This window comes from Arabidopsis lyrata, assembly GCF_000004255.2.
Source record: "Arabidopsis lyrata subsp. lyrata unplaced genomic scaffold ARALYscaffold_6, whole genome shotgun sequence".
In the NCBI taxonomy this organism is placed as follows: Eukaryota; Viridiplantae; Streptophyta; class Magnoliopsida; order Brassicales; family Brassicaceae; genus Arabidopsis; species Arabidopsis lyrata.
In genome coordinates, this window is record NW_003302550.1 from 12,581,868 (window position 1) to 12,606,527 (window position 24,660).

General features: G+C 32.6%; 5 protein-coding genes across 9 annotated transcripts; 2 read left to right on the forward strand and 3 right to left on the reverse strand.

Annotated features, from left to right (window-relative positions):
• Positions 1-4,740: 4,740 nt before the first annotated feature.
• On the forward strand, positions 4,741-6,366 carry LOC9310410 (protein FAM133B). 2 transcript variants are annotated; one of them, XM_021021316.1, is made up of 6 exons: positions 4,741-5,011; positions 5,375-5,438; positions 5,524-5,586; positions 5,785-5,829; positions 5,919-5,975; positions 6,067-6,366. In XM_021021316.1, exons 1-6 carry the CDS (start codon positions 4,803-4,805, stop codon positions 6,157-6,159), a joined length of 531 nt encoding a protein of 176 aa, XP_020876975.1. In that variant the 5' UTR covers positions 4,741-4,802; the 3' UTR covers positions 6,160-6,366. The 2 variants fall into 2 exon arrangements, with proteins under 2 accessions (XP_020876975.1, XP_020876974.1); XM_021021315.1 differs by having other exon boundaries at positions 4,762-5,010; positions 5,371-5,438.
• A 763-nt stretch (positions 6,367-7,129) lies between these two features.
• On the reverse strand, positions 7,130-8,605 carry LOC9308326 (60S ribosomal protein L18-3). Its single transcript, XM_002874297.2, has 5 exons — positions 8,524-8,605; positions 8,233-8,322; positions 8,009-8,137; positions 7,613-7,795; positions 7,130-7,521 (listed from the first exon to the last, which is right to left on the reverse strand). Exons 1-5 carry the CDS (start codon positions 8,524-8,526, stop codon positions 7,363-7,365), a joined length of 564 nt encoding a protein of 187 aa, XP_002874343.1. The 5' UTR covers positions 8,527-8,605; the 3' UTR covers positions 7,130-7,362.
• Positions 8,606-16,054: 7,449 nt separating this feature from the next.
• Positions 16,055-18,245, forward strand: LOC9310411 (serine/threonine-protein phosphatase PP1 isozyme 8). Its single transcript, XM_021021298.1, has 4 exons — positions 16,055-16,579; positions 16,741-17,300; positions 17,463-17,642; positions 17,937-18,245. Exons 1-4 carry the CDS (start codon positions 16,387-16,389, stop codon positions 17,958-17,960), a joined length of 957 nt encoding a protein of 318 aa, XP_020876957.1. The 5' UTR covers positions 16,055-16,386; the 3' UTR covers positions 17,961-18,245.
• Positions 18,246-18,346: 101 nt separating this feature from the next.
• On the reverse strand, positions 18,347-20,117 carry LOC9308327. 4 transcript variants are annotated; one of them, XM_021021301.1, is made up of 4 exons: positions 19,865-20,115; positions 19,163-19,547; positions 18,741-19,063; positions 18,347-18,638 (listed from the first exon to the last, which is right to left on the reverse strand). In XM_021021301.1, exons 1-4 carry the CDS (start codon positions 19,936-19,938, stop codon positions 18,512-18,514), a joined length of 909 nt encoding a protein of 302 aa, XP_020876960.1. In that variant the 5' UTR covers positions 19,939-20,115; the 3' UTR covers positions 18,347-18,511. The 4 variants fall into 4 exon arrangements, with proteins under 4 accessions (XP_020876960.1, XP_002874344.1, XP_020876958.1 ...); XM_002874298.2 differs by having other exon boundaries at positions 19,163-19,533; positions 19,865-20,113; XM_021021299.1 differs by having other exon boundaries at positions 18,352-18,647; positions 19,865-20,117.
• A 90-nt stretch (positions 20,118-20,207) lies between these two features.
• LOC9310412 (50S ribosomal protein L18) lies at positions 20,208-21,503 on the reverse strand. Its single transcript, XM_002874299.2, has 2 exons — positions 21,344-21,503; positions 20,208-20,742 (listed from the first exon to the last, which is right to left on the reverse strand). Exon 2 carries the CDS (start codon positions 20,740-20,742, stop codon positions 20,398-20,400), a length of 345 nt encoding a protein of 114 aa, XP_002874345.1. The 5' UTR covers positions 21,344-21,503; the 3' UTR covers positions 20,208-20,397.
• Positions 21,504-24,660: the final 3,157 nt, after the last annotated feature.

Consider the following 24,660-nt stretch of genomic DNA (forward strand, 5'->3'; position numbering starts at 1 on the left):
GACTCACTTAAATCTACATCTTCCACTCGGTGATGCTTGCTCGTCACAAACCCCCCCAATCACTCGTGTCGTCGTCATCATCATCATCCATTATCGTCAAGAGAAACCCCAGTTTATTTACATCCAGTGGGATTCGAATTAGGAATCAACGACGGTGTCGCCGGCTCCTCCGCCATTTTCAACAGATTACGGGTTCGATGGAGCAGACGACGACAAGAGAAGATGGGATTTTAGGGTTTTGGCCTGCAACATGTATCTCATTAAACAAGGGTATTTTGGTCAGTTTAGATATTTTTGAGGGGTATTTTTAAAAATGACCAACTGAAAGGGACATTATTAAAAAAGGGCATATGAAATAGGGCATTATTAACAATTTCTCAAAAAATAAACCTTTTTTGTTGAAATATTTCCGTAATTTATTTATACATCTGTAGATATGTAGAATAATTTTTGTTTTGTTGAATAAACAAACAAAAAAATTTGGCTGACACAAGAATCAAACACAGGTTATGACCATCGCTGGGATGTAAACTACAAGAAAATATGGGTATACTCATTTGTAGCGACCAAATTGCGACTAATTTACGACCACCTTTCGACTCACTTCAAGTAGTCGTTAATTTGTCGCTAAATAGCGACCAAAACCAATAGTCAGGCATGTAGTCGTCAAAAAGCGACTATGCGACGACTATTTTGTGGACAGGAGTGAATTATCGCCAAATTAGCGACTACAGTTCGACCAAATTTAATAGTCGCTATTTTGGCGACTAATTTGTGACTCATTCGTAAGCTAGTCACAAATTAGTCGTAGTTTATAGTTAGAAAACACATGTTTTTTGTTATGGGGTTGGTGTACCGGTTTTTGGCGACTACGGCATTTAGTCGCTAATTAGTCACCGTCAAAATGTATATATAAAGAAAATTCAACAACTCTCTTCATTCATGCCAAATAAAAATCGTTTGGAAAACAAAAATCAGAGAAAAAAAGAAAATTTTAGTTTTTATTATTCTCATAATGGCGGAAAATTACAATTATCGCGGTAATGGCTGTTTTTATCGGGAGTGGATGTACAAGAGGTTCTCGATTAAGTGACGGGAAATTTTACGGCAGAATTCAAAGCAAGGGTTGAAGAATTCATGACGTTTGCTAATAGTCAGCCCATAGAACAGAGTAATCGGGGTAAATTTCATTATCCTTGTAGTGTGTGCAAGAACAAAAAACATATCGTCTCCGGTAGAAGAGTTATGAGTCATTTGTTTAGTCAAGGATTTATGCCAGATTATTATGTTTCGTATAAGCATGGAGAAGAAATCAATATGGATATAGGAACGAGTTATGATGATAGGACGTATCTAAGTGAGAATCATGAAGACGTGGGTAATGTTGTAGAAGATCCACATGTGGGTATGGTGAACGATGCATTTAACGTGGGATTTGATTATAACTATCATTAGGATGGTAGTTATCAGAATATGGAAGAACCGGTACGTAATCATTCAAAGAAATTGACTTGTTAGAAGGTGCAAAAAATCCATTATACAATGGTTGTCGTGAAGGTCAGTCGCACTTATCCTTAGATGCTCGAGTCATACAAAATAAGGTGTGTGGATTCGAGCAGCTAAGGATAACTACGACCGACCTTCACGACAACCATCGTATAATGAATTTTTTTGCACCTTCTAACAAGTCGTAGAATTTATTTGAATGGTTACGTACTGGTTCTTCCACATTCTGATAATTACCATCATGAGTATAGTTATAATCAAACCCCACGTTAAAAGTATCGTTCACCATATCCACATATGGATCTTCTACAACATTACCCACGTCTTCATGATTCTCACTTAGATACGTCCTATCATCATAACTCGTTCCTATATCCATATTGATTTCTTCTCCATGCTTATACCAAACATAATAATTTGGCATAAATCTTTGACTAAACAAATGACAAATAACTCTTCTACCAGAGACGATATGTTTTTCGTTCTTGCACACACTACAAAGACTGTGAAATTTACCTCGATTACTCTGTACTATAGGCTGGCTATTAGCAAACGTCATGAATTCTTCAACCTGCTTCGAATTCTGCCGTAAAATTTCCTGTCACTTCATCGAGAACCTCTTATACATCAACTCCGGATAAAAACAGTCATAACCGCCATAATTGTAATTTTCTGCCATTATAAGAATAATAAAAACTAAAAAATTTCATTTTTTCTTTGATTCTTTTTTTTCCCAAACGTTTTTTTTTTCCAAACGTTTTGTGTTTGACATGAATGAAGAGAATTGTTGAATTTTCTTTATATAGATATTTTGACGGTGACTAATTAGCGACTAAACACCGTAGTCGCCAAAAACCGGTACACCTACCCCAAAACGAAAAACACGTGTTTTCTAACTATAAACTACGACTAATTTGTGACTAGCTTACGACACGCCGAATGAGTCGCAAATTAGTCACCAAACTAGCGACTATTAACTTTGGTCGGAACTATAGTCACTATGTTGGCGACTAATTGGCGACAACCCACTTCCGTCCACAAAATAGTCGTTGCATGTCGCTTTTTGACGACTACATGCCTGACTATTGGTTTTGGTCGCTATTTAGCGACAAATTAACGACTACTTAATGTGAGTCATAAAGTAGTCGTAAATTAGTCACCATTTGGTCGCTATAAATGGCGACTATATACATAGTCGTGGGATGAATTAAAATCAATATAAAGTTTATAATATTATGAACATATTAAAAAAAATAGCACGGGACGGATTATATTGCGAGAAGGGTTATATGGCAGGTCGGGTTTGAATTAACATTAATAATAAATTTAAATATCATTAACTCGCCGCTTCAATACGGGTTAAATCCTCATTTTATTATTTTTAACACCACGATTATTAGACATATCGAATCAACCTGATTTAAATAAGATTGTATAAAACAAAAATTATTTCGTGGTATAACGCTATTTAATAATAATTGTGAACTATAAAAATATAAATTCCTTATAAAATGATACTATTTGTAAATTTTTTATATAATACATAATCACTAAATTTTAAAAATCATTACTTTTCGTAAATAAATCGTCCCGCAGGTTAAAATCTAGTTTTTAAGTAGAATGTAATGCAGACATAATGAGAAGGTAACCTCATTACATGGTGGTGATTTGGCTCTAATTTTTACTTTGGTCATTTATATTAAAGAATATATATATATGTATGTTTGTGGTGTCAAAAGAAATCAACTTAGCACGGTTGGTAATGTATATATCGATTGTACGAAAGACCAAGGAGTTCAAATATTATTTTTTAATAAAATGACGCCGTTTTGTGTAGTTTAACATATAATCTCATTGTAAATTTATCTCCGTTAATAAATTTATCGATGTGATTTATTTAGTAAAATTAAGAAAAAATAGAGATTAAAATATAAAAAAAATCAACAAAATTTAGAGATTATAATGAAAAAATTAATATAAGTTAGCTAATTATTTTATCAAAAACAAAGTTAGAGCTTTTGGCATTTTTGACAGTTGAGGACTTTTTGACATTTTCTCATACATTGGACTTAAATTAGACATGTCAATTAGGGCCAAAGCCCGCAGGCTAGCCCGGCCTAGCCCTGAAAAATAGCTGGCTCGGGCTTCAAAATATATGTCCACAAAAAATCGGGTCTTTCGGGCTAAGCCCTTTAAAAAACATTTTGACATATTTTTGTTAATATTTTCGTTTAGTTGTAAGATTTGTTGTAAAAAAAATTTTTAGTAGAGTTGAAAACCCTAAACTTATTTTTTTTGTTGTGTATTACTATAAATCGAAAAAGCAAATATTAGCTCTACTACCTAATTTGAATTATTTTGATTTTATATTTTATCTAGTATAAGTTTAAATAATTTATTTGGATTATTTATTTGATTTTAACTCTCTTTTTAAAAAATTAAATTAGCGTTAGTGGTTTTTTTTTTTTGACGTCTGAATTTATTATTTATTGCAAATTGTGAGAACTGTTACATAGACGATTCTACAACAGACAATTCCTTCCGACCCTTATTAGATCCACGACAGACGACACTTCCAACTTCATGCTCTTGACGGACATCTTCAATGATCCACGACCTGACGACACTTCTCTCTCTGCGTAGAATCCTGGCGAACGGCTATAATTGTACATCGCTGGAGATCTCCTGCACACTTGCTTCCATTAATTTGCAAATTTATTAATAAATCGCAGTACCTGGGACTCGAACCCCAGACCTCTTGGTGTAGAAGCATTAATTAACCCTTGATCAACCAATAGGCCAAGGGGGCTTCCACCTAGCGTTAGTGGTTATTTAAATTTTGATTGACTCGTTTCATATATAGATTTTTTTTTAAGAGATATTAGAAATTATAAGTTTGTTTTTTTGTTGTCGGAAGAAAAACCCAAAAAAGCCCGAAAAAGCCTTGTAACCATGTTAGGGCCGGGCCGAGCTTTAAAATATAGGCTCGAAATTTTTACGGGCCGAGCCGGGCCTGGCTCAAATATATACGGGTTTTGCGGGCTTCGGGCCGGGCCGAGCTAGCCCAATTGACATGGCTAACTTAAATATTGATTGAAAAAGACAAGAAAATGGGACTTCAATAAAAACGTTAATTGCAAAACGTACCCATGATGTCTTTTTCTTGGCATAAAGTACCATAAAGTCTTATTTGTTACAAAATTAACCCCTCTAGTTATTTCGAATAAATATCTTTCTTATAAATTTGACCAAACCCTTAAGATCTAATTTTCTCTGTTTGATTTTTCCTCCCAACAATGGCGGCTTCATCATCTTCTTCCTCTGACGTCTCCTCTGACTCTTCAGACTCTCATCGTCGCCGTAAGGATTGCCGTCGTCACCGTAGAAACGATCGAGACAGAGACTCGCTCAAAGTACGGAAGAAGAGCCGATCCACCTCGAAAAAACGCCGTAGACGCCAGCACTCCTCCGATTCCTCCGATTCTTCTTACTCCGATTCATCCAGGTCCGTTGATTTCTTATCAACTTCTCTCACCGATTGAAAACCCTAATTTTCCCGTTTGGTTTCATTTCTGGATCGGAGACCTTGATTTTACATTTTGAATTGTTCGTCGATGTTAGGGTTTAGGGTTTGGTTTGATGGAAACTATATGAGAATATCGTTAATGGAGCTTTATAGATTCATTGAAACAGAAACTAGTTTGATTTCATTTTTGAATCGGAGCATTTGGTTTGACAATTTGAGTTTGTTCGTCAATGTTAGGGTTTAGGGTTTCGTTTGATGGAGAATATCGTTAATTGAACTCTTTAGGTTGATATAAACAGAAATTAGAGAAAACAAAGAGTAATATTTGTGTTTTTGTCGCAGTGAGAGCTCAGATAGTGAGCACGAGAGGTCACGAAGGCACAAGAAGCATGAAAAGCCAAAGAAGGTTACTTTGTTTGATCAATTCTTAATCATGTGATGTCTCTCTCTTATGGTGTTCAGCTTATAAGTATCAATTTTTTTGTTTACAGGCTAAGGATAAGGAACGAAGCAAGAGTCATCGTCATAAACGGCATAAGAATAGAGATAGAAAGGTGAGCCATTGTTTCTTGTTATGCCTTAGATAAATTTTCAACAAGATAACAAGTTACTTATAATACTTCTTTTGCCTTTCTTTGTGGCCTCTTCGAACTTGGAGCTGGGGTTGGTGAAATGATAAACTGGGGACATTTTGTTTTCTTCGGTTTGTTTGTTTTTTTCTTTTTGGTCCTGGCAATGTGAGTGTTGTATAGAAAGGGGAAGGAGAAGGAAGCAGCGGGCCTGTTAAACTATCAAAGGTACTAAAGCGATATACCCATAAAGATCTTAAGTTTATATGAAGTCCATGTTTTTTGGCTAAACCGTTACTATGTTCTTTCTGATTCAGTTGTTGAACCGTGACAAAGAGGATGGTGAGCGTAGAAGTGCTGTTTCAGGGAAAAAAGTCAGTCTAAAACTCTCTTTTGGGTTGTCTATCACTCCCTTCACAATAAATTGATGTTCTTTTCTCACTTCTTCTGTGTGTTTGGCTACAGATTCTGCTGAAGGTTGACAAGTCCAAAGAGGACAAAGCTGCAGAGAGCAAAAGAAATGAACTACTTAAGTTCTTAAACGCAAGTTTTGACTAGTATTTTTCGCTTTTGTCTCCATGACAGGATCTCAAGAACAACAAGAATGTAAGATGCTATCTGATTAGATTCTAGTTTGCGTATCCGTTTGGTGATTCGGATGCTTGTTTTGTTTATCCAGAGGACTAAGCCTGTCATGGATTTGAGTTGTTATTATAGCCATTTGAACTTATATTTTGACTTCTATTCTCTTGTTTGGTCTTAAAACTTTGTGTTATCGCACACTGTTCTTCTTGGAAACCCGAGAAATGGTTACTGAGATTTTATCGGTGCGTACATCAAACCAGTTCCAACTTCTAAGTTCCATACTGGAACTTTCGAGCCATCTCCGGTTACCATGGAGTTGTGTTCCAATGTTGTTGGAGTACATACACTTGTGCTAAGAAGCCTTAGATCATCCCTATTTGACATGTTTCATGATCATGGAAATACTATTTTGCAAGAACCTAATTTTCGCATATGTGAAGAGTTTTAGAATATGTAGAGAGATTTTTGCCCAAAAAAAAAAAAAAAGAGTATGTAGAGAGATTTTGGTGTCAGGTGGTCCAACAAGATATCTTATTATCATTCAAAACCTCAAAATATGAATTGTGTTTGGCTATTAATCATCAGATTCACAATAAGAGTTTTGAGTTTTTTTATTGTCATTGCATGGGTAATCATCCGTAATGGTTGTTTTTTTAGGAATGCGTTGAAATGAATAGTTCTACAATTTTTATAGCGATAAAGATTTGTATAAATAAAAATTGAGTAAACACGAATCTTTGAAGAATGAAAATCAACGTATCGCCGTGGAAAAAAACTCTCTTATTGGACTGCCAATGTGCTTATGTCGTAGATCAGGACTTGCCGTAACACTGATCTAACATTGGTAACCTGGCTACGACAAGTTCTTAATATCAATCAAAATAATAAATTGATTGATACAAAACGGCATGTATCTTTGTAAGTACCTATTAGCTTTTTGAAGTAATGGAATGAAATTGTTTATAAATAATAGAACAATGCAATCCAAACCGAATTCTAGACAAGTCTCAAAGAGGCTAGTAGTAGTAAGATTAAAAGACAAAGCAAAATATCCAATAGTCTTAAGAAGAGAAACAGAACTTAAAACAATGTCTGGAACAGGGCAAAGAGGAACCAGTGTTCCCTACCAAAACTTCGATACTGAAACCAAGCAAAACGAAACACAACAAAGTTATCTTAGACCTTGAATCCACGACTCTTTCGCTTTCCTCTAGCTTTCTCAAACTTCCTTCCCTTATGCCTAACATATGGCTTAGTGCTACTGTGTGGCACACCAGGAGCAGGTCCAAAATGCTTCACTGCTTCACGAGAGTTCTTTGGTCCTCTAAGGAGAACCTGTCACACATCAAACACAGCTCAGTCTCATATATATTAAACTTGAATATCCCAAGTATTCAGATCAAACACCCATGTAAAATCTACTTACTGTGTTCTGGCCCAATGGAGCTTTGAGTGCAAGCTGGTCAAAGGTTAAGCACTCTCCCCCAGCTTTCTCAATTCTAGCTCTAGCCCTCTCTGTGAACCTCAAGGCAGTAACTTTAATGGCAGGAATCTCATGAACTCTCAAATCATCAGTGATGGTTCCAACCAACACAGCAATCTTGTCCTCCTAAAGAAGATAAAAACCACAACATTTCAGTACTAACAATCAGAAACAAAATCTATATCAGACCATATTCTCACATACTTACATAACAGGACAATGTCAAAACTTATAACTTAACCAAATGAAAATAAAACTACATGAAATGGGGTTCTAGATTAATTGACCAAGGACAGACTTTAAATGTATATAAAGAGAGAGAGTTTCAAAAGATCGAACCTTGCCCGTCATGAACTCCACAAGCCTAGAGAGTGAAAGAGGAGCTTTGTTGACTTTGCTCATGAAAAGCCTCTTTAGAATCACAGCATTGAACTTGCTTTCAGATCTCCTCACCAAAAACCGGTAAAGCTTCAAAATTTATCAAAAAAACGACCAAATCTCAAAACCAAATGTAACAGACAGAGAAACATAACTATGTAATAGACCTGTCAATGTTTTGTTACCTTGACGAGAAGCTTGAGGTAAACATCATCGGACTTTGGAGCAGTCCTTTTTGTCTTCTTACTCTTACCTCCGGCGATAAGATCGATACCCTACAACAACAACGACAAGACCAAATAAGCAATCCATAACCTAATGAAGAAATACAGATACCACACTCCAAATCTACAAAATCTAGATTCCACTATCGAAACGAAGAAACCTAAGGAACCATTATACGCTAAACCAATAGATCAAGCTCGCAAACGGAGAATTCATTTGTTAAAACATAGGAGGCGGAGATCAAGAATTACCATGGCTGCGTCTGCGAGAGGAAAATGAAGTTAGGGTTTATGAATTTATAGGAGCAACAAGCAAGCTCGCTTACAATTTAGGTTTTTATGGCTTTATCTCGGCTTTAGGCTCTTTGGGCCCAAAATTACAAGCCCATTTCTTAAACATCGTTCGGCTCGGGAGAACCTATCTATATATACATCTATATATACATTTTTTTAGCACAATTAGCAAATAAATCCTGGAGTTGGGAAGTATTTACAACTTATGCCATTGGCATTTATTATTAAGTTACAAAATTTAAATAAAATATATTAACCAAACGATATCTTGCCTAATTTGTTTCTAAAAATCTCTACACAATCTTTCCATATATCTTCAAAAATATTTTCCTGAATTTTACTCTACAAAATATGCATAAATCCGATTTATAACAAATATTTATATTAAAATTTTGCATAGTAATAAAAATACTAATTTATAATAATCAAAATATTCACATAGAAAAATCATATACACATACATGAAAAAAAACTATATATATCATCATTTAAGCCGTTGCTTTATTTAAATAAAAAAAATAACACAAAAAGTAGAAATCATATACTTTATATGATAAATTTAAAATATATATTAGTAGTATAAATTTAAAATCATTCAAGAACGGTATACCACGGGTGAGATCCTAAAATTATTAGATTTTATAATAATAAGAATTTATTTTCTTGGATTTTATAACACTAATAATTTAGCTAATGGAATAATATAGATGGGTTTATATGGGATGACGGGTTTAGATCGATATTAATAAAGAACAGTTTATTACGGATGAAATCCTAAAATTAACAATCAAAATACAATTATACAACATTAAACACAAAACAAAATATACAATATTAACAAAACAAATATAACTTGAAATTTAAAAAAATTAGTTATAAAAAAATCGACCCGCGGTATACTGCGGAGTAAAATATTCAAAATTTTAAAATCTACCATACATCGTTACTTAAAAAAATGTATGTTTTCGAATCTATACTTCAAAAATTGAAACCTAAACAATAGTAATCATACACTAAATAATATATAGATAAATATCTACATTTAAAAATACAAATTAATATGATATATTTTCAGTTAATCTTTAAAAAAATAACATTACATTTAAAAAAAATATATATAGCCCCGCGGTGTACCGCGGGTTAAATTCTAGTTTTATATACATTTTTGGATGACAATTAGTAAAAAAATCCTGAAGTTGAGAAGTATTTACAATGGCATGCCATTAGCATTAATTATTTAGATTTATTTTATTTAAGTAAAGATTTTTAAATGAAATTCATTTCTCATATATTTAGCAAAAGTTTCTACAAAATCTTTCCTTATCTATTTAAATAAAGATTTTGAAATCAAATATGTTCTCAACAATTTACCAAAAATCTCTACACAATCTTTTTAAAAATCTCGACTTAGTTAACTTCTGATTTTTATCTGCAAAAAAAAAAAATTAATAGCAATGAGTGATGTAAAAATCGGGAATGTTGATATTACAATTTCTTCTACTTCTTTTTTTTTCATATAATAAAAATTATTTTTAGGGATACTTTCTCAAAACCTCTAAATAAAACAAAAGGTTTCAAAAGATAGCTTCTCTTTCAAAACACGCAAACCCGCAACTCTCTACGGGCTTATCCGCATGAACCTGCGACCCGTAGTGGATAAAAATATTATTCAAAAAAAATAACAAATGATGTTTAATTTTACGGGACGGGGTTATATGGTGCAACGGGTTTAGATCGATATTAATATTAAACAATATATTATGGATAAAATCTTAGAATTAAAAATCAAAATTTAATTATAAAATCAGAAACACTAAACAAAATAAACAATATTAACAAAACAAATACAACTTAAAATTTTGCAAAATAATTTTTTAGTTGTAAAAAATCGACCCGCGGTGTACCGCGGGGTAAAATCTAGATTTGGAAGTTTAAGGAAGAAAAATCTTTTTTTTAAAATAATAGCTCCGCGGTGTACCGCAAGAAAAATCTTTCTCTTAAACTGAGGCAAGAAGAAGAAGAAAGCCAAATGTTGTTTAAGTGTATATAACTATATATAGATATACCATTTAAACCTAAAACACAATTAATATACTCAAAACTATTAATATAGATATATGGATGGTACATTTATAAAATAGGTCGAAATATTATATTATACTCTCTATTAATAAACAAAACTAATTATATTTAGATTTTTTAAAAAAAAATTATAGCCCCGCGGTGTACCGCGGGTTCAAATCTAGTTTTAAAATTAAAATTCAGTATGATTTTATGATTAATAAAACATATTTATGTCAAACAATGTTGCTTACCAAAAAAAAACAATGTTGCTTACCAAAAAAAAAAAATGTTGGTGTTGGATCCCGAAAACGAGGATCTTCGACCCGGGAAACATTCGCACTTCGTTAAAGTGCAATTTGCTAGATACATCGTCAAAATCAGAAGTCTCGGATTAGATAAGAATAAGGGAAACGACCCGATCGCAAAGCCGAAGTTAAAAAGAAAATGAAGTAAATTAGGTCAAAGAAGATAGAATTAAAGGTTTAAACCCCAAACTTTCCTATTTATTTATAATTTATAGTTGTCCAGATCCACAAATAATAATAACAATAATCTATTTGTAATTTTTGTTTTTTCTTTATTAAAGATACACTATTTTAAAATATATTTACATAAAGAATTACTTTTCAAAAACAATTACGAAAACTTTCAAATTTATAAACATAAGCATATATCTCTCAAACATACAAAAAAAAAAAAAAAAAACTAGTCTGTGATAACAAAAAAATACTCTACATTTGTGAGTCTATGAATTCAGTAGAGTTATTTTTCCACTTCTGTTTTATCAGTCAGAAACTAAGATAATTAATTAAAAATGATGAATTATTAGAGTACACGTGTAATAAAAAATAGCAAACCTAATTTAGTAAGCATTTACTCAAAAAATGTCGAATAATATTCTTGCCTTGATTAAGATTTTCTTGTAATGCAGCATCCTTAAAACTTTCTACAAAACTTATGATCTTGTTTGTTAGTTGGAATGGACTAAAAGATGATGTTCAAGGATATAATAAAAAGGTGTAATCGTTTCAACGTGACATAATATATATGTTTTTACTTCCACAAATTGTATTTTTCTTTTACAATTATGTATATATACAATTTGACCACATACAAATTATTAATAGTTATTGATTGATTTTTTCTGTGTTGATTTTAGGTTTGGATTAATTGTTTAAATGATATAGAAGATTCTATATTTTTTCGGCAAAAGTTATATATATATATATATATATATATATATATATATATATAATATAATGCTTTAGTTGCTTCATTGTCTTTAGAGTTTTATGATTTGATTTGTCATTGCACTTGTGAATATTTTGTTTGGTTTGTGATGATTGTAGTTGTTGTTTTAAAAAAATGGATAATATGTTACAAATGTGAGTGATAAAAACAATTTGAATGATCAAAATATGGTTTATGTAATTGAAGAATGTGGTCTTCTAGAAAGTACAAATAAACGACATATATAATTTTCTATGTAAAGTTTCTAAGCGTTGGAAAAACTTTACAAAAATAAGAGAAAGATAATTCGATGATAAAAATAATATTAGATGCGTATTGTAAATGAAATTATTTATATGTATACATAGAAATAGAGTTCAACTTTTCTTCATCATATATATAAGAACTTTTACATAAAAACATCTCTTGAATTAAAACTCGAAACCGGATGTGTTAGTGTTTCAAGAAATGATAGCAATATCAATATAAGAATATAATCTTTTATATCCATTTGTTGAGTTAAAATGATTTGTTTATTGAGTAAAACACTTTTGTTTTCAAAATTAAGATATGTGAAGACCTACAACACGGTTCATGTGATTGTTAGAAAATCACAAAAAAATGATAAAATGTAAAACACTAGTATTTTAGTTTTCGTTTTTTAATGCATGAACTAATGCCATCCCCAAAAGATTATATCATGAACTAAGGTGGTGTTATTCAATGATGGATTTTAATAGAATTGAAATCCAACACTAATCCAGTGTTATTAACCTAATGATTCTAAATCTAACTCTAATAGATTTTAAAGTTTGGTGTTATTCAACTAAGATTTAAAATGCTTCATTAAAATCCAGTGTTATTCAAAACTAAAAGACTTGTAAAATCTTTGTATATCAAATCATTTGAAATGAAACATCTTTGGATTTCATGAGTAAATAATTAGAATCATAATCCTAGATATACTGCAGAGATTTTGAACTCCACACAAACAGATTGTTAAAAACAATATCAGAAATCAAATCTAAACCTTTAAGAATTGACTTTAACTCCATGAATGAATAACACCCCCTAAATGACTGGACTGTCGGATAGATTTAAGTTTATAAAATTTATAATTATTGTGGAAGTTATTTTTCTGTTGACAACAAAATCGGACATCGATGTTTCAGTATTGTTTAGATAGTACAAATTTAAAAATATTTCTTCAGCATAAATTATGAATATAAACATATGAAATGAGAAAAGTTCAAAAGCTAGCAAACACATCATCTCAAAAAGATGAGAAAGATAAAAAAAGGAATTGAAGTACAAACGATTTTGAGCGTTTTTCACCTATATTTTGCATTTCGTTCATCTAAATCTTCTACGCTTTTAAAAGATGTGATCATACATATAATGATTGATTTCCACAGACGAAACTCAAAGTCCATTACTAAATTTGAAAGAAAAACATAATCTAACAAAGGATATTGTTCAAGGGCTTGGTGTATATTCATAGCTACGCAAACCCCGTAAATAATACACCGTGATTGAAATATGAGCAATACCTTAGCAAAAATCCAAACACTTTAGAAAATAATAAGATAAAAACTGAAATGAACATAGGAGTTGAGAAACAACCAAAACAACAACATACTATTATTTCTAAAAGCTGAACACATTTATTTTGAGTAAGTTTTTAAAATTAAAAAGATATTGCTAATTTTAATTTGCATGTTTTTCTTATAAAGTGATTACATATTTGAAGGATATGTGATGCAAATTATATGTTTGAAATATTAAATATTTATTAGTTTTAAAATCATGGTACTTAAGATTATTACCCGAAAGATAAATTTATATTGTTGTAATTCATATTGTAACAAGGTAAAATTAACAAACTTTGAAAGAAATTATTTCTAGTAAAAAATACTTACAAAATTTACAAATGTTTTGATATTTTGTAACAATTTTAGAAGCATTGTAAATTTTTAACTTATAAATTGTAACTTCATTGATTAGTTATTAATGGAAGAAAAAATGTTCAAATGCATTCTATATTATTTTATTGTGCGTTTACGAATAGATTAACGATATATAAATTCAAAACTTGTTGTCTTAATGTTTGAAAGCATACAATCAAAAAAATTCAAACCATAGAGACCAAATTATTATTATGCAAGAATCATCTCCGATAAAACACATTCATCATCATCAATTGAACAATCTAATATTATAAACTATGTCGCTTTAATTTAAAAAAACTTTTAATTATGAAATATAAACTGTGCAACTTTATCACAATAATTCAATAATGGAAGAGTACAAGCAACAGAGTGGTAAACACATTTACAAAGTATATGTGTGTTAAAGAAATGAGATCTCAAAAGAATATTTGTTAAAGTTATTTGCGAAATAATTTTAATTAAAAATTCGTAAATATTCTAATTTTTCTTTAATAATAACTATAAATTTTTTATTTAATTATCAAAATCAAATACCAACAAACAAAGAGAACTACCAATAGTTGGTGGAAAATTTTTATATTTGTCTAATGTATGTTTTGACATTGAATATGTGATAATTCAACTTATGTATTGATTTATCAAAAATAAAATGAATGTATATATTACAGATATTTTGATATCTCAAGTTTATTCTCTAAATGATTTGTTGTTTAAAAAGAATGGTCACGTAAAAATAAGATATATGGATAATGAATGTTAATAAAAAATTTAACTAGTTGGTAAAATAAGAAACAAAACTTTGTTTCATGGAACGTGAAAGCAAAAATGTACACGTGAGTTTTTCTAGATTAAGAACTTACTATCTCAAATTGTTATGTGAGAAAAATATTTGGTATGGTACATAATAAACTAAGTACGTGGATGTTGACATCTATATTATCAAAAGATAATAAAATATAGACTAAGTTATTTTTTAACATCTTGCTTTACTTTATCAAAATTGAAACAAAGATTACATAGTTATTTCTTAGAGTCGATGCCACAAATTTGGAGTCGAAAAAGTTACTCATGCAAGATAATGTAACATGTAAATAGAATGAACATTTGAACGAATAAATGAATTTATAGCTGCGTGGAACAAATGTTATCGCTTGATGTTAAATCATGTAAGAGTTGTTGTTACAAATATGAAATATAAGCATGTGAAAGATAAGTTACCAAAAAAAAAAAGCATGTGAAAGGTTCAAGCAGAACTCAAAAGATTGCTTTGAAGAATTTTTTGTTGCTGTAATTTCCAAAAGTAAGTTGACTGTGAGTTTAATCTTGAAGTTTAAGACCGTATTGATAATACCATGAGTTGGTGATTAACATTTTTCCCCAAAACGGACTGAAAAAGAAGCAACCTCTTTGGTCGGTAATGACTTAAGTTACCTTCTTTTATATTTTACGATCGGGTGTAGTGATCTAATGCTATGAATATATTAGTCAAGTGAATTTCATGTGCTTCACCAATTTTAAATTTCATGTATATCTTTTTTCCTTTTGTTGTATAACTTTTGTTTCACCATTTTGCTTTTGACTAATATAAAAGTTAATATCTTTTGTATTTTGCTTCGCCATTTTTAAAACGACTATTATTGTATCGCATGTGCCAAAGAAGTCGTAAGAAGTGGTGACTACTCTTGGTCCTTTGCTCTGAAAATTTCCGCCTATTTTCGTTTACTCCCCGCTTAGTTGTTAGGTCCACTCTATCCAACTATCCGCCTCGATTAATAACTAATTCTTTGAAGAAATCAGTCACCCAATTAAGCTCTGTCTAATCTGATTACTCTCCACCTAATCTTTCTTACTCCGATTATTTTTATATTGCAAGTATAAAACACCTTTACTTTTTGTTATTCAGACATTTAAATTGAGAGTTTGTGATGTTTTACAATAACTTATGTTCAAAATTGTGATAAAAATCATAAAATTTTGTCGTAAAAATATATTTTTATTGTGTTTATAGTAATTTTGAAAATAATATTATTTAAAATTTTAATTATAATGGATTAATATATATTTAACACATTAAAATAACCTTAAAACTAGTTTTCGATTAACCTCTAATTTTTATCTAATTTTTTGATTAATCGCTAAACCCATACCGAATGTCCAACTAGCGCTAGCGACTTTTCGAACAAGAAGTCTTGGTTTTATGTACTGACCTCTTTCGTTGAAAAATTGGGTGTATTTTTCACTTTCTATTAATCAATGTTGATTTCTAAAATACTTTGAAAGTTTTGGATTTCATTTCAATTTCCTCATTTTATAATCATTTGTTCTTTTCTTATCTCCTTCCATATTGATCCACTTCCCTCCTCTGAATTTTAAGACAAAATAGATTTGTAAACTTCTGGGCTCTCTTCGTTTGACCCACATTTTCTCGGGAAAAATTCGTCTGATTTCTCCGATCGTCTCTTCATTGATCGGAAAACCAACCACGACCCATTATTCCTCGCCTGTTTCTGGCGCAAACCCTTGTATCAATTTTGGATTTTGGTGAGAAAAATTTAGGGATCTGAAGAAAAAGAACACGATGATGACGAGTATGGAAGGGATGGTGGAGAAAGGAGTATTGGATGATATTATAAGAAGATTGTTAGAAGGTAAAGGAGGCAAACAGGTTCAGCTTTCCGAGAGCGAGATTCGTCAACTCTGCTTTAACGCTCGTCAAATCTTCCTCTCTCAACCTAATCTTCTCGATCTCCATGCCCCAATTCGTATCTGTGGTAAAATCTCATGATCGAATTGAATACTTGTGTTTGAAATGGGAAAATTAGGGTTTCGACGTGAATTTGAGCATTTGTGTATTGTAATCTCACAGGTGAAATTGTAAAGTTAGGGTTTTTTTATTGTGTGGTAATGTTTTTTCTTTTTTGGGGATTCTCAGGTGATATCCATGGCCAGTATCAAGATCTTTTGAGGTTATTTGAATACGGAGGCTATCCTCCTTCAGCAAACTATCTATTCCTTGGTGATTACGTTGACAGAGGCAAGCAAAGTCTTGAGACCATATGTTTGCTTCTTGCTTACAAGATTCGGTATCCGTCGAAGATATATCTGTTGAGAGGGAACCATGAGGATGCTAAGATCAATAGGATTTACGGGTTTTATGACGAGTGCAAACGGAGATTTAATGTACGACTTTGGAAGGTATTTACTGATTGCTTCAACTGTTTACCCGTAGCTGCACTCATTGACGAGAAGATACTGTGTATGCACGGTGGGTTGTCACCAGATTTGGACAATTTGAATCAGATTCGAGAGATTCAACGGCCTACAGAGATTCCAGACAGTGGTCTTCTTTGTGATTTACTTTGGTCAGATCCTGATCAGAAGATTGAAGGATGGGCTGATAGTGATCGAGGTATCTCTTGCACTTTTGGAGCCGATAAAGTCGCTGAGTTCTTGGATAAGAATGATCTTGACCTCATTTGCCGAGGCCATCAGGTAAAACAAACAAGACCTCCACGAAATCAAAGATTCGAAAAATTGAAACCTGTGAAATTGTACTTTACTAAAAATATGACTTGAGATTAGCTTTTGTCCATAAAGCTAGAGACCTCATGAATTCTTACCATATTGCACATGTGTGATGGTTTTGTGTTGCAGGTAGTAGAAGACGGGTATGAGTTTTTCGCAAAACGGAGATTAGTCACGATATTCTCAGCTCCAAACTATGGTGGGGAGTTTGACAACGCTGGTGCATTATTGAGCGTGGACGAGTCTCTTGTTTGCTCCTTTGAGATTATGAAACCCGCCCCAGCTTCAAGCAGTCATCCTCTCAAGAAGGTTCATTTCTACCACAGATATATAGATTTAAGCCCATCTTATTACACGATTCTTCAGCTAGAACAAACTGAAACTTGAAACTTTCTGAAAAGGATAATAAACCTTATTGGACTTTTGCAACAGAACCGTTAGTCCATAGGTTTTAATGTGAGAACTTTGTATGGAATTCAAAGTCCACATTCTTAAGCAGTGGGAGCATTATTGCAATTTTGTTAGGCCACAAAGAGTTACGTTCCTTCTCGCATGTTTCCGCAAACTTTTAACACCTATTTTCTCTACATTTCTCTTTATCAGGTACCGAAAATGGGGAAGTCTTGAATTTCTAGTTCTCTCTCTCTCTCTGAAGATAACGGTTCCACTTCCACAGCTCAAGCTAGGCAAAAGATTCAGACTGTCTTTACAACTGTGTCTGTGTCTCCAGTTATGTGTTGAATGCAATGAAGAACCCAAAGGGTACTTAGTCTGTAAAAAACCAAAAAAGTGAGAAAACAAAAAAACACTTCGTTTTCTTTGTATAGATGCAGAATGATCTGTCTTCTGCTTCTGGGGATTTTATCTCCTTATTAGTCTCTTTTCTCTCTTCTTTTAGCCCTTTTAGTTTAATTCATAGTGCCACTTTAGATTTTATTTCTTGGTTATTTTTTTTCCTTGTTGTACAAACCCTTTTGCATTTCTTCATTTTCATTTGTAATCTGTTGCCAAGGTTTTATTTACTTGTCTCTAATTTTATCAGTATAAAAAGACAGAACAATACAACACAGTTCTTGTCGCATTTGGCAAAATTTCCACTTGAGACAAGCCTTTACTTTTGGTAACAGTTAATTCATGGTCTTTTACAAACTACTGCTTTAAAATATCATTCGATAAGCTTAATCAGAGCTTGTTCTTCTATTTATAGCTGCACTGTATGAATTCCCATTCCCGTTCCCTCCCAATCTTCTAGAGGTCCTCTGAATCTCAGCTAGCCGCTGCTTCTGATTACGGTTATTAGATTGCCTGCAGTACCTAAAGCAAGTGTTAATATGGTGAAGTGTCACTTAGAGGTTTACTTAAAGAGAGAGGAGAGAAGAGAGAGGAGAGAAGAGAGAAAGGTGAGACCTGATCAAGAACATTCCTGCTACAAGAAACGACATTCCCAAAGAAATCTTTTGAATCGTTGTCATTTCACGAACCCATTGGAGAAGATCTTTAAAACATGACAAAGTCTCAGTCTTTAAAGGCGTCTCCTTTCGAGAGTCTCTTGACCATGATTCCACTACTGATTCTAGACTTGCTTTGCTTCCGTAGCATGGTTTTTCTCTAGAATCATGATTTGTTTGAACAGCAAAACCAGCTGCTTCACAGAATGCTGTGCCATTGGATTCCCAATTTGAGGCCTTAACGCAGACGATGTCGTCGTTTACTCCGCAAGGGCCAATCACCTAAGCAGATACTGAAACCATTAGCTTCCAAAAATCTACAGAAGAAAAAGTCCTACCATTTGTATATAACAATCTTCCAAACACTGAGAAGTTTCTTACCCGTGTAAGTGCATTACTGGCAAAGTATGCATCTTTGCAGGCTTCAAAGACTCTGTCACAAAACGAGGCGCAAATACGAGGAGGACCTGGTTGAATTCCAACATTTGGGTTACAGATTGAACACTCCAATAACTCAAACAACTCCAAGCACTCTTGACTAGCTTCTCCATAAGTAGCCAAGTTTCTGACAGCTACGAAAGCCGGGTTTGTCTGAACAGCAGTACAACAAGTCCTTTTACGAAACACCCGGCACAGAGTAAGATCCTTGGATCCTCTACCAACAGATTTAGGAGGCTTTCCTTCTGATTCATAAGGCGGAAACCGCCCTCCTTTAGAAACACATACTCCTTTCAAATCTGGTTTCACTGCACCTGAAAACATTGTTCTACAACCATTCTTAAGCAAGTACAACCCCCAAAACCAGGCACTTCACTCAAATTGAACAGTTCTTAATAAGTTTCTATTGCACATTTTTCATCTCTTTTCATGATAGAACAATCCCAGAATGAACCAACAATTCAATTTCTAATCAATTTTCTTTGCATCAAACGAGTCAAGATTATCCAAATGACAAAAACATTACGAAAGATTGAAACTTTCGATTACAAAAATCAATATCTTCGGTACCCATTTCTAAAATCTAACCAACAGATCAAATGGAAATGTGACAACAAAAGAAGAACCCTGAGATTTAATACTAACCGGACGATAAGGAGATCAGGAGATGAAGAAACAAAATCGGACTCTGAATCAAAAACACCCTCTTCGTTGAACATCTTCCCATCTTTCTCTTCACTGATCTTAGCTTAAAGCAAAAACAGACAAAAGACAAAGACGAGTACTCGTGACTAAAGGTTCAACATTTACAAGTCTTGCCCGAGAGGAAGAGTATTACGGGTCGACCCGAATACCCAATTTCACAGACTCCGTCAAATTTGGTTTTAGAACAAAAGAATCTCTCTTTTATCGTCACTCTGGGACCCGTTGGAATAATCTTATGAAGAAAACACCATTAGTCACATAATAATTAAATTTATATAATCTATTTTACTTCAATATAGTCAAAGCTTATAACATTCATTATATTGTGAACTTTTTTTCCTCCTTAAGAAGAGATATGGATTAAAAAGCAAGGCTTTAAATGTGTCACCAATAATCTGTCCGATTAACCGGAAAAAGAAACGACAATGTTGACAGTTAACAAGATGAAATTGATTCGGATGATTGAATAATCTTCAAAGCAACTTCACGCCAGCTTCTCTTACAGAATCGATAACAGCCTTGACTTTACCATGATACCTCTGTTCTCTCTTCATCTGAATAGTAACAGCGGGAATATCTTTCATCAAGAGTCTTTCTCCAAGAATTTTACCAATCTTTGCAGCAGCAGCAACGTCGCGCGTGATGTCCATGGTTTCCCTCAATGCTTTCTCCTGTGAGCTCGCTGAGCAAGCCACTGTAGCTGTTGGTGAGTGGATGACTTGTGCGTGAACAAACTTGTTTGTGAAATGCATTTTCAGCACGTAAGGTTTGAGGTAGTCGAAGAGACGTGGTGGTCTCACTGCCGGTGGAATCACCATCTGAGAAACAAAGCATAAAACACTTTAACAGAGAATCTAATCAAACATTGTAAAGGGAACTGAGAAAAAACTCTCAACTTTCACTACACATCAATAGCCCATGACCAAGATTCAAACTTTGAATCCGTAAATGATGTAATCGGAATTGAATTACGTTGAATACAGAAAGATCACATAAGTAGAGACAACTCCAATGAATAATATAACATAATATCAAACAATGACCACCCTATCTAAAGCCAAATCTTTGCCAGTACAATAATGTGACACTCCTGGTTTGCTAAAACCCGTCTCTTTGTTGAACCAAAACCAAACCTATAAAAATCAAGATTCTAATCAAACCAAACAGCATTTGACTTCTTTCAGACATTTCATCAAACACTTGGTGGACATCAATTTGTGCTTAAACCACAAACATATACTCAAATATCAGAGTATCTGCATTTCAAGCTAGAATGGATTCTATCTAATTTCGTCAATTAATTTCCATGAAAACAAAGATTAAACTAAGTAAAGAAGATAAACTAAAATCTCTTAATTTTCATCTCTCAACGGATTAAATACAAAAGTTTGATAACAAGAAAAACTCATTCTGTGGTACCTGAAGCTGCCGAGGAAAATCTTGGAAGATGGAAACTGTATGAAGCGATCTCTTGATCTTTGAAAGAGAGAAGAAGAAGAAGAAGATGCGTTTAGGGTTTTTTTTTTTTGGCTTTGTGATTCAGGTCAATTTCTGGTAATAATGAATAACAGAAGTGGCCTTGATTTATTTGTTTATTCGAAATAAACCCCTAAGAGTTTCAGATTTTTTGAAAAACCCACCAAATACATTTGTTAATGACTTAATGGGTAAGTTTGAAAATTTAATGGGCCGACAAAGCCGAAATTAGGCATGACCCAACATTGAATCTTGAAGAACAAATTCAATTTATTTTGTATGAAAGCTAACGGACATTTTTTTTTTTTTTGGATCAAAGCTAACGGACAATTTTAAAAGTGCGTTTTTCAACCTAAACAAACGATGAGTGCTAATTTATATCTAAACGTTTAAAAATTTCAAATAACCTACCTGAACTTTTGATGAAGTGCGTACGAATCAATGTTAACAGATGTTAGTCAACTGTAACGGTTGTTGACTCAGCTGCCACATATATATCGACGTGGCATGTTTTTCAAGTAAAACGACGTCGTTTTATGTTTTTAGATTCAAAATTTTTTAAAAATTTGAAAAACCGAGATTCAAACTTGTGAACCCTTTACATTTTTAACCCAGTCATTGCCACATTTTTTACAATTTATTTTGGTACCAATTCAAGTCTAACTATTTATATACATAAATAAATCGCGGGATTGGATTTAATAAAACGACTTCGCTTTCAATTGGGGGAATAATCAAATTTAGGGATTTCTTGTTTGCTTTCATTTTCTTCTTCTTCATATGAGAACTCAAACGAAGAAGGAGATAATTGAGGAGAAAACAAATTTTGAATCCAAAAACGCTAAACGACGTCGTTTTACTTGAAGAACATGCCACGTCGATATACAAGTGTCAGCTGAGCCAGCAACCGTTACAGTTGACTAACATCTGTTAACATTGACTCGTAATTACGCACTTCATCAAGAGTTAGGTTATTTGAAATTGTTAAGCGTTAATTTAGGTATAAATTAGCACTCATCGTTTGTTCAAGTTGAAAAACGCACTTTTAAAATTGTCTGGGTTGAAAAAAGCTCTTTTCTCGTCTAAACCGTCAAGAATCAAGTTGAGACCGGTTCATACCAAGACAAAAAAAGTTATAAAAAAAAAAGATTGTAGTCTTATTTATGAAACTTTTCATATTTAATCAAGTTACAATCCCATCGAAATTTAAATTCAGGATTCAACCACGGCTTCCTGATCGAAAATTATAGATGAAACTTGACAATCTATAACCATATAATAACTTTGAAATCCAAAACGGTATGGCAGTTAATTTTTTAAGAAGTTCGAAAATGAGCTTAAACGAAATCTGTTATAGATTAATAACCAAACAATATGTGTAGTTCAGGCAAAACGCTAATTTTTTTATTTGAATAACCATAGTATTTTGCTTTCTGGTAAAATGTTACAAGTTTTAACTAATTCTAAAAGTTTGTGTTTTTGTTGGCCAAAAAAGTTAGTTTGGTCTCTCCCTTTCTCCGGTTACAATAGTAACACACATCATTTCCACCATGCATAACAAGTGTAATGCAATGCTTCAGTTGGGCTTTAAGCTTGGATTTTCACTTATTCAGTGCTCGACTAACTAAGGTTTAAATCAAGATTTGGGCTCTGTTTTCTTTTCTTTATGCAGGTTTCCTTTGTTCTTGAACTTTAATCCTCCTAGCATTATCTGCTAGTCCTCTTTCTTATCTTCTCGGTTGTAATAGTTTCGTCTTCCTTCTTTGTATACTTTCTCTTTAAGTTTAAGAAAGCCTTTTAACAAAAAAAAAAAAAAAAAAGTTAGTTTGTATAGTTTAGTGGTGATATTATTTGTTCATTTATGAAAGTTTGTGTAGTTATGACTCTTATCTATTTTTGATGTGGGTTCTGATTTAATGTTACAACTAAAAAAAATTAACAAAAATATCGTATGGTGTAAAATATTTAAGGTGTAAAATATTTAAGGTGTAAAATATTTTTCGAATTGATGAGTCTGTTAGGTTATGTAAATTTTAGCTGATGTTTTTTACAATATGTAATTTGTAAACAATATCCTTGTTTCTTTCTTAGATGAACCTGATAAAAGTTACTTTATTTTTCTTTTGTCAATAATATTAAATTAATTGAATGGCAGAAAACTGTGGAAGCCCCCTTGGCCCATTGGTTGAACAAGGGTTAATTAATGCTTCTACAACCAGAGGTTTGGGGTTCGAGTCTCAGATAATGCGATTTATTAATAAATTTGCAGATTATTGGAGGCAAGTGTGCAGGAGATCTCCAGCTATGTACAATTATAGCCGTTCGCCAGGATTCTACGCATATCGGAAGTGTCCATCAAGAGCATAAAGAAGGAGGTGAAGAAGGTGAAGAAGGTGTCGTCTGTCGTGGATCTAATAAGGGTCGGAAGGAATTGTCCGTTGTAGAATCGTCTATGTAACAGTTCTCATAATTTGCAATAAATAATAAATTCAGACGTTAAAAAAAAAAGAATGGCAGAAAACCAAACAAGGAGAACATTACTTATATAAAAAAAAACGTATTACAATTATATACGAGCATTCTGTGCAAATTTATCCTTTTTAAAAGTAGCTCTACAAGAAACAAAATGATAAAACCCCACAAAAAAAAAAACTTCTTAACTCTTCTCTAATTTTAGAGATTTACTTTCATCATAAATTTCATAATCTTTAATGGGTAATACATTTGTTTTTGCAAAATCAAAAACGAAAAACCATTCCAAAACATGTAGCCATTCAAGGTGACTTCGTTTAGTTATTGATCTAATTAAACACTTACAACATAGTATACATTACAACATAGTCACATACAACAAAACAAATTTTACAATAACACTTTACCTAATTATCGCATATAATCAGTATATTGGAAGGCCCACATATCGTAAGGACTCAGACCCAAAATCAAACAGATAACATTTTTTTTCCTTCACAAAACGTTTTTTTTCATCGTAGGACTTCACAAATTGTACCTCAAGAATTTTTTGGCTGTCTCCATAAGTACATGACAACATAGCTTACGTAACTTATTTTTATTTTTGTGTGTGTTTGTTTGTTTCCCTTCGTCATATAATCACTTTATTCATACTTTATTAAACTGTTACTGTTACTGAGCACAGAGACATATGTCAGTGAGTGAAAGAGAGAAAGTCCCCCGCTTTCTAAGGCAACTTTGCCTCAACAAACTTTCTTCTTTTACCCTACACATTTACACGCATGCAT